The 10,024-nt window shown below is 42.3% G+C and overlaps 1 protein-coding gene across 1 annotated transcript; it reads left to right on the top strand.

Annotated features, from left to right (window-relative positions):
• The first annotated feature begins 3,400 nt into the window (after nt 1-3,400).
• On the top strand, nt 3,401-8,432 carry LOC136471824 (endo-1,3;1,4-beta-D-glucanase-like). The gene is made up of 7 exons (XM_066469564.1): nt 3,401-3,740; nt 3,845-3,866; nt 6,972-7,089; nt 7,243-7,330; nt 7,463-7,552; nt 7,679-7,779; nt 7,853-8,432. Exons 1-7 carry the CDS (start codon nt 3,509-3,511, stop codon nt 7,991-7,993), a joined length of 792 nt encoding a protein of 263 aa, XP_066325661.1. The 5' UTR covers nt 3,401-3,508; the 3' UTR covers nt 7,994-8,432.
• The last annotated feature ends 1,592 nt before the right edge of the window (nt 8,433-10,024 follow it).

Raw genomic sequence — 10,024 nt, 5'->3', positions numbered from 1 at the left:
ACATAAATGATTTTTAGAGGCATCTCCCTTTTCTAACAGAAGCGGTTGTCTTAGCACGCCGTCACTAACTTTCGCGGGAGTTACTGTAGATATACAACCGTTGCTAGAAATCAATTTTTTAGGGGCGGTTCTATTAAGAAATCCACCTCTCCTCTGAAAATGCTATTTTCAAGAACGGTTCCTTATGTCAACCGTATTTGAAAATGAGTGATTTTTAGTGGTGGTTTTATTAAGTCAACTGCCTCTAAAAATCGATTTTCAAGGGTGGTTGACTAAGTCAATTGTCCTTAAAAATACCTGCAGCACAAATAAATTCGTATCTTTTCTAAATGAAATCGGATGAAGACAAAATTTATATTAAAATTGAGCTCGACAAGATCTAAAACTTTGTAGTTGATAATTTTTTTGTTTGAGATCATTTACGGTTCCAAATATATAAATTAAGTCTTGGATTTTGAATTTTAAATTTTTGAATTTTTCAAATGACCTTGGATGGAGAAATGTTCTATATCAAAGTTGCAGTGTTCGACGAGATCTAAAACTTTATAGTTGAAAGTTTTCTCATTTAAGGTTGTTTACGAGTTAAAATATTGATTACAAGATTCATACATATTAGTACAAATAGATAGCATCGTAGAATTAGACATAAGTAACTATGTGGTTCGGTGGTAGGGGAAGCATCGCGCGAGGAAGAGGTTGTGGGTTCGAATCCCAGGTGTAGACACTTATTCAAAATGAAAAATAAATCTTGTGAGCCGTGGCCAGTCCTCAACCCTTCAGGCTACACTAGAATTTTTTTTCTTATTTTTATTAGACTCTAGACGGTTTTTAAAAGATTTTGAAAAATATTTTTAGGGATGGTTGACTTAAGTCGATCGCCTCTAAAAATCAGGCGGTTGTCATAAGTCAACCCCCTCAGAAAATTGATTTTTAGAGACGGCTTTAAAACCACCTTTGAAAATCACTTATTTTTACAATCGCTGGCATAGTAGCGGTTTTAAAATTGTATGTGAAGATCACTTTTGACCATCTCCAAAACTGTTTTCTGTACTAGTGCCTCTCCCTCTTTATACTACTCTAAGGATAGTTTCCAGGGAATATTCCACGGAGATTCGCCCGAAACTGCCTTGGAGCAGCGCCGAGGGGCCGCCACATGGAGGGAGGAAGGAGGGCGGTGCGCCAGGGGGTCTACCGCCTCCGGGCAGCGCCTCTCCGCAACTGCCTTCCTTTGGTCGATTTGTTGCAGGGCTGGGCGCCTGTCCCTGCAGGGCCAGATTCGTCAGGTAGTGGGCCTTTTCCTTTAGTGCTTGCTTCAGGTTGCATTACGCTTTGTGTCTTGGCGCACTTTGATCACATTTTCATTTTTTTCAACTGTGTCATGCAAAACACTTATTCTCCAATACATGTGAAAATGTGTTAATATCAATAACATGTGTGTAATTAATGCTATTCTCCCATGTTTATCTCTTATTTGGCGGTCAGATTTGGCCTTTAAGGACCGCCAACATCTATGCTCCACTCCTGCACACCAACACAACCAAGAGATATGTTGCCCACACACTCACGGTGGAGTTAGTCTCAAACTCAACTGAATCTTGGTCATCTCCTTAAAATCACTCATAACAACTCAACACATATGGCACATATCAACCATGTGTTCACGAAAACAAATTATAACACTATCGCTACTAAAGCGATCCAATGTCAATGGTACCTGCTGTGAGGGACAAGACACTCCGATCGCGCCATCCTAGCTCACCATCTCTATGCAAAACTTGCTCACCAAGCCCCTTTTTTAGCTTATGTGGTTTAGTTTAGCTCTCGTGTTTTCCTCTTATCTCGATGCCCTTATAAACACAAAGCTGAAACTACTGCAGACCTTAATATCATGAAAGACTTAGGAGAACAACTACTGCAACAAGAGTCTTAGGCGAAAATGAAAATTGAAAAGATAGCTGGTTAGGGCAGCCTCCTATGTATATTACACATTCCCAAGAAGACATTAGATATTTTGGCAGAACCACTTAACCCCAGGAAAAAATGGTCCAACTTGATCGATGCATCTGACGGCCACCAGCTCTTCATGATTTATTGCTTCGTTAGGATGCAAGCTTCGTGATGACGCCACACTGCCTACTCCAAGTCCATCCCGAAATCCAACCGTATTTTGAGGCCCAAACATGAAAACCGTCTACCAGTGGTTTTCAGGCCCTAACCACCAAAACCCTCTAGAGAAGCGAATCTGCTACGCCTGCTTAACGGTCTTGACGTGTGTCACCATTTGTTCTCGACCGCCTGATCACCAAGTCATCCAGCGTCTTTGTTTGACTTGGTCAACATACATGATCTACTCCTCCACGTATACAGCTGCTTGTCGATGTCCCCAAGTGTCAGCCACCCACGGTCAGTCTTTGCGGCTACCTTGGTCCTTCAGTCTAAGCCTCACGTCCGTCCTTCACCGCTCTCAGTCCATTGGCATGGCATGTTTCTACTTGATTTTCTCCATGGCCGTCGATAGTCTCTTTGCTCCACACTGGCACACCAACACAGCCAAGAGACATGTTACCCACACACTCACGCTAGGTTTAGTTTCAAACTCAAGCGAAGCCTGATCATCTTCTGAAAATCACTCATCACAACTCGACACATATGGGCGCTAGCCGTTGGGCCACCACCCAGCACTAAAATCCCTGGCCCAACTATGGGAGCATTAGTCCTAGTTAGTCCTGGGCCCAACTATGGCCGGGACTAAAGGTAAAAACTGAAGGTCTGTTCTCTCTTAGTGCCACCTCATCTTAACTCTTGTGTGTTACAATATAATAATACAAATGAGTAACATGCAACACTTCCTCTCTTCGTTCTTATTTACATGTCGTATTAGCTTTGTCCTAAGTCAAACATTTGTATCTATCAATTTCAAAAAATTATATAAGTTTACGACATAAGACATGTTTTTAGATTCACTCTAAGAAACACTTTCATAATATATAATTCATTATATTGTGAAACTATAAAGATTCTATGAAATAAATGATAAAAAATAGTAACGTTTGACTTGGGACAAAGCTTTCTAATATGACTTGTAAAAAAATACGGAGGAAGTATCATGACTGAACAGTGGCAACCGAACCACTAACGTTTGTTAAGAAAACAAATTAAAACACTATCACTACGAAGCGATCCAATGTCAACGGTACCAGCTGCTGTGAGGGACAACACAGCTCACCGTCTCGATGCAACTTGCTCACCAAGCTCCTTTCAGCTTCTGTGGTTTAGTTTAGCTCTCGTGTTTTGTTCTTATCCCAAAGACCTTACAAACGACAATGCTGAAATCCTCTTTGAGATGGCGACATAAAAACTACCATTCGGTGTGATGGCATCTTGCTCTCAGCGCTACATAACCCCCAGCTGCTAGTTAGGTTCTGTGCGTGCGACGCAGCAGCGCGTGGCACGCAGCTATCAACCGCAAGAAGCGCTGCCGAGCTTTCCGGTCGTCTGACTGAGCGCCATGGCCACCGCGCACGTTTTCCTCTGCCTCGTCGCCGTCGTGCTTGCTGCGGCGGCAGCAGCCTCCCCAGCTCACAATCAGCATTCGCAATGCCTCGGCAACCCGCCGGACCTGTCCCGGCGTGGCGGCGAGTCTGGCGAGGTCGTCGGCGACCTACCAGGGGGCTTCAGAGCCTACGTCACTGGCCCGGCCAAGTCCAGCCGCGCCGTCGTTCTCGCCTCCGACATCTTCGGTTAGTGCACAGATCCAACTATCATCACGTACGCTACCTTTGATTGTTTTTGGCCGTGGTTTTTGACAGCTAGCTTATTTGTTTTCTTTCATTGGTTTCTTCAGGGTTCGAGGCGCCTATACTCAGGTATACAAACATACCTTGGTCTCAACCTTCACTTCCATAGTTTCATTCCTAGATTTTAATTAAGTTCCTTCTTGTTACTCTTATAATCTTTCACTTCTGCTTCAAAACCAACAGAAATTTTTTGTTAAGCTGGTTATATACTTGAAGAATTCAAGGGCTCAAATTGGCCCATGGTTAGAATCTTTGGGAAGAACACTGTATTTAGGTCAATTTTTTTTGATAAAGTATTTAGGTCAAATGTATAACGTAGTTAAAAAAATTGGCTTTATTGTCAGTCTTGAAAAAGAAAGAAAGAAGAAGGAAAGAAAATGCTCTGTTCTTTGTCAACAAGAGCATCTTCATTTTTATTAACAACTGAGCATGCACTCAGCCAACTTGCTTTATAGGAGTATATTTTTGTTAGCTAGTACTACTTGTTTATTGAGCGGATTGCTGACTGTTGGAGTCCTAAAATAGCGACATTATAATGAACTTTCACCACTTAATCCATAAAGGTTATACAAAGGCGCGCATATACGCAGAGTACTAGGCGACATAATAAAAACCATAAATATTGGAACATATCTTCAGACGGCAAACTGTCGGTTCCTGCATAAAATTGAAGAATTTTAGTTGAATGCTCAAGTGTTTCCTTTATTTTACAGGTTCACTGGCATTATCATAATATTTCTAGATAACAATTGCATTATGAGCTAATAATATTCTGTGGACAAAAGAAGCAGTCCAGTAGGTGCGAATAGTCTTGTGCAATTTCGGCCATTCCCTGATGAACGAATTTCTCACCGAAATGGACGAGCAGCCACGGAATAATACTGCATTTAGGTAAATACCGTGGTTAATAAGTACTCTATTGTCAGTCCCAATAAAAGAAAGAAAGAAGAAGGATAAAAGAAACAGTAGGCTATGTTCCCGGTCAACAAGAGCATCTTCAGTTTTAAGGGACTTCAAGTAAACAACTCAGCGTCCAGAACTACACAACCAACTTGCTTTCGGGTTTTTTTTTTTTAAGTTTAGAACTTGTTTATAGATTGGATGGTCGTTGGCGACTTGGCGTCATTAAATAGGCACCTCATAGGCTGAACTTTCGCCACCTAATGAGTTACTACCTCGTTCTACAAACAATACAACATAGTACTAAGATAAACCATTTTAATTTTAACTTATGACCATTCTGTATACTACCAATGCCAAGTGGCACCCATGGCAATGTAGGGCCGTCAAACTTGCAAAAACCAATCAATGCTTGATTTACAAGCAACAAAGAACGTCCCAAAACACACATCTCAATTGATCTCTTTCGTGCCGAGCTCAACAATGCTGCTAGGTACGGATCTTATAAGCTCATCTTAATTAATAGGTAGGAAGCAAGTCATAGCTGTTCTACTTCCCACATACTATGTCTAATGCTCTCATTATTCCTCTGGCAACTCTGTCATATAGAATATGCATGGAGTACTTATTTTAACACATCATATCCTGCAACTCATATGGTCCTATTTTAGGGTCATCCTCAACAAGTCCACCACTCTGTTAGTTACCCATTTATTCAACACCAATGTTTCACCACATTTGTTGAATAAACTACAAAAGTACTTAGGTCTCGTCTTAACCAACAAACGTATAATACACAATTTTTTAGTGCAAAGGGAATGCAAAAGAACGCAAGAAGCTGATGAACTTAACTTAATGAAAAAAGTAAGAAAGAAATTAATTTCACCTTGCATCCAATGTACATCTTTCTTGAAGATGCAAAAATTCCATTTGCAACCCTTATCGGCTCTCTTGCATACTTCTCTCATACTTGTCTTTTTTCACGGTCTAGAAAAGAATGGTCATCCAAGATAACATGTTTGGTAACTTATGATTTGCATTGATCCACTCCTAGGAACACCACATTCTCATCAATACATGGATCATCAACATTATAGGAAAATATAAGATGATCATACCTAGGGTCAGATCTGTTCTTGGATTGTTTCAGCTTGTTTCGGCTTATTCTCTCTCACAGAACACTATTAAATCATCCAAAATCAACCGCGCTACAGTGGTCGAGTGTACCAGCCGAACACCCCGAGTAACCAAGCATTAGAGTCAGATGATGCAGCCACATCAATGTCATAACTGCCATCACTTACTGCCATAAGGGAATATGTGTCAGCATCATCATCATATATCCTCCTTTTCATTTGGATTGTTGTTTTTCCCAATAGACTTGTCTTCCATAGCTCATAATAGGCAACCTTGTCCCACTCACCTGGCCCATTGCACATGTGTTTGGTCGACCACAAGTTCATCCTCGAGCGCAGGTCGCAGTCGTGTGCCTCCTGCTTCTATAGCCATCTCATCCTTGCGCCTCCTACCGCCGGCTCCTCTTTTCAATCCAACTGCCCAGCCCATATTTGTGCACCTCTTCGCACCTAGCTAGCATTCAGTATGACTCTAGCCATGTCCTGTGCATGCACCACAAGCCTTTACTTCCAAGGGCACCTCAACTCTATACACGAACTGCCACCGCCTGGGCTAGGGTTCAGTTTAGATGGGTCACTTTATGCGTGACCAAACCAATGTGATGTGAATGACAAGATAAGGGAAGGGAAGGGATAGTTTGGTCGTGCCATGTGGTTCTATCTTTTTTATTTGTTTAATCTCCCAACACTTAACAAACACTTATAGTGAGGGAAAATGACTCCTTTAATTTCAAAATATGAGGGTAAAAAATACAACGTGACAAAAGGAGGGGTAAAATCACAATTGCCCTTCACAGGAAGGGCAAGAACAACAGTCTCGCAAACTCAAAAGGAACAATCCAATATGTAATTAAAAGAGCAATTTCATCCACTTCCTGATGAATGAATATCTCAACAAAAATAAGAAAGTTCGTTTTACAATATCCACTTCCTTTTCTTACTTAATGTCTCACCGATGCTTGATTTTGTGAATTTGTGTTCAAGAGTAAACTAACCATGCTTTGGATTATTTAAATTGACCTATATATGAGACACACTACATAGTGTTTTGCAAAGTAAGAAACAACATTATCCATAAGGATGCCCCTCTTTAATTGGTTGAGTGCTAATTAGCTCTGGATTATGTTTCATAATACAGAACGATCGCTGATAAAGTTGCTGAGGCTGGATACTTTGTCGTGGTGCCGGATTTCTTCAACAGGGATTTTTATGACACAAGTAAAAACATTTCAGAGTGGATCAAGTCTCACTCCCCGGTCTGTTCCATTTATTTGTCATAAATAATTTTCGTACCCCTTTCAATTTTCAGCTTAAGCTCATCGTAACAAGAATTCATTGTTAACAATATGTTGCATCACATTTTATCATGAGTTAAAATAAATTCATTGAGTATCCAAACGATCTGACAGGTAAAAGCTGCCAAAGACGCCAAGCCACTCTTTGCTGCTTTGAAGAAGGAAGGGAAGAGCATTGCTGTTGGCGGTTATTGCTGGGGTGGTGAGCGAAGACATCAACTTATCAAACACTATTAGTCGCCAAGCTTGGCACACTAACTTTCGTTTTCAAAAATACTTTCTGAGGCAACGCATTTAACATAATAATTCTTGCAACATTGTTTCTTTTTGCCAGGAAAATTCGGTGCCGAGATAGCAAAAACTGACGATATAAAAGTAGTTTGCCTTTCTCATCCTTCAACAGTGACGGCTGAAGATATGAAAGGTGTGCCCATCATTTTTTGTATTTACAGCCTTGAATTGTGCATTGTGCATTGGTTGCTTGGGATGACTTTTGTGAAACTAGTCTTGCGTTAATAAATTCGTAATCTAAATTATTCCAAAAACTCAGAGGTCAAATGCCCAATTGAGATCCTTGGAGCTCAGAATGATACGTCCACACCGCCAAAACTAGTTTACCAGTTCGTGAATGCCTTGCGTCAAAGAAATGGGGTGAGTTCCTACTAACAACAGTAACACTGGATACCAATTACACCAACATCTGTGGCATTGTCAATGATTGCAGATTCCATACTTCGCCAAGATCTTTCCTGGAGTTGCACATGGATTTGCTTGCAGATATAATGCCACGGATCCCTTTGCTGTCAGAACTGCTGAAGAAGCTCTTGCTTACATGCTTGACTGGTTCAACAAATATTTGAAGTGAAAACTACAGACATGCATGCACAAGGTTGTTCCTACTGAATTAAAGAGAATAATAACTCTTTGCAATCGGCCAATCGCATTGTGAACTTAAACACATGATGCTAATGGGTTGTGTTGAAATGGGTTTAATAATAGATTGGGTTCTTAAGTGGGTGTACTTTGCATGGGTGGGAATGGTATGATTTACTTAGCGAGTTGGGCTCGATTGGGTTTACTAGAAAATTGGGTTGGATTGGTTGAGATTTGATTCTTCTTTTTGTTGGTTTGAATGGGTTGAACCATGGGTTGATGTTGCTTTTTCACTATATCATAGTTACATGTATCTTGATTTGAAATGGGTTTAGCCATTGAGTGTAACGTGTATTTTAATAATCTGTATGTTAACTTGAGGTGGGGCTTTTACCTTAGCACACTAATTAATACATAGTGCCTTTATGACATTTTGAATCTTATCAAATTAATTTCATTAAAATTTTAAGGTGTGAATGCGGGCTTTTAATTCCGAGTCACCTGTTGTGGACGCTCAGGGAAGGGAAGTTTTTAGAGACATAATTAGTTTTTTTATGCGTATTATCTAGGCCCGATCCTATCGATGCCCAATCCAAGCCCAGACCAATTTTTGTAGATCTGATGGACGACCAGCTCCACGGCTCCAGGAACAAGCACGTGTGGCATCATTGACGGCCTGACGAGCATCGTTGGCCGAGAACAACAAGGTCGAGGATCCTAGCACGTGCTACTGGCCGTTAATGGCAAATAAACAAATTATGACGCTATCGCAGCAGCTGTAGCAACAAGACACTCCGATAGGCGCTTGGGGCAGAAAATCCTGCCAGCGTGCGTAGCAGAATCTGGCCCGATCCACGGGCTTAGGTTCACCGAAGCACACAACATACCAAGGCCTTATGCCTACGTTGAGGCAAAAGATTAGTCTGATAAGGGCTGCCCCACTTTATATGCTGTACTCCCCGCCATCAATTACCGATGTGGCACTAAACCTAACCATCTCCCTTATATGTTGTGGGCTCGCTCTATATGGACAAGCCGGCACCCCTTGGGCTAGGTCAACAGGAGCTCAAAACATATCAAGACCTTGGGCCTGAGAGCATCTCCAAGAGTTACAATAAAGCTTCCCAATCTATGATTTTTGGCAAGAATAGACAAAACACGTATCCAAAAGTTCTCAATCTTACCTCCCAATCAGTTGCAAAAAAATTCTACCTCCCAATCTTTTGGCACCTATTGGAGATGGTTTTATTTATTCCTCCTAATCTTGGCACCAATTGGAGATGGTTTCATTTATTCCTCCTAATACTTTTTGGCAAGTTGGGAAACTCTATGATTTTTAGGAAGAAATTCGTGGGAACTCTTGGAGATGCTCTAACTTCAACCTAAAAAAACTAGCTTAATAGGTGAAGGCTGCCCCCGTCTTATATGTTGTGCACCCCCACCATCAATTACCAATGTGGGATGAAACCTAACGGAACCACACTTCCCTCGCGCCGTCTGATCGATCACAGATTACTATCGTCCAACTTGATTATGTTCCTTCCAGCATCAATAATGAAACAATTAAGATGTACAGGTGGACGGACGCCTCCCATCACACAATCCTACACACGCCGCTCGCCCAGTGACCCTATCCGCTCGTCTCGTTCGCGTGTCTCGATGCTTGTTGCATCGTTTCCTCCTCACGTCACCGTGTCCATCTGCCCACCCCACTCCATCCCCCGCAACACCGGCCCTCCGCAGCGCCGTGCCCCCACCCCAGCGGGCTCCTCTGCGCTGCCTCCTCACACTGCCTCATCCTCCCCGCATTCCCCACCGGACCCAGTCTGCCTCGCCCCGCCTCCACCGCGCTGACTCCTTGCCGTGGCCGGCCCACTCGCCGCAACCGCCTCCACTGAGCTGGTGAGCCGACGAGCCTCCACGACGGATGCTCTAGCAAGCAGGTGAGGGGGACGAGAATCGTATGATGCCGTGCCCGACGATGAGTTGCCCGTGCCGCACAGCACAGCGAGGTCCATGCGCC

The sequence above is a fragment of the Miscanthus floridulus genome, chromosome 8 (assembly GCF_019320115.1).
Source record: "Miscanthus floridulus cultivar M001 chromosome 8, ASM1932011v1, whole genome shotgun sequence".
NCBI classification, from domain to species: Eukaryota; Viridiplantae; Streptophyta; class Magnoliopsida; order Poales; family Poaceae; genus Miscanthus; species Miscanthus floridulus.
Note: the sequence above shows the minus strand (reverse complement) of the source record. Positions and strands in the feature narration are given on the sequence as shown.

Bases quoted from the DNA above. Each gene is read 5' to 3' on its own strand.
- LOC136471824 (XM_066469564.1), top strand. From the start codon at position 3,509: ATGGCCACCGCGCACGTTTTCCTCTGCCTCGTCGCCGTCGTGCTTGCT. The intron at 3,867-6,971 runs GTATACAAACAT...TTCATAATACAG, and splicing joins TTCGAGGCGCCTATACTCAG to AACGATCGCTGATAAAGTTG. The intron at 7,331-7,462 runs GTGAGCGAAGAC...TCTTTTTGCCAG, and splicing joins TGGCGGTTATTGCTGGGGTG to GAAAATTCGGTGCCGAGATA.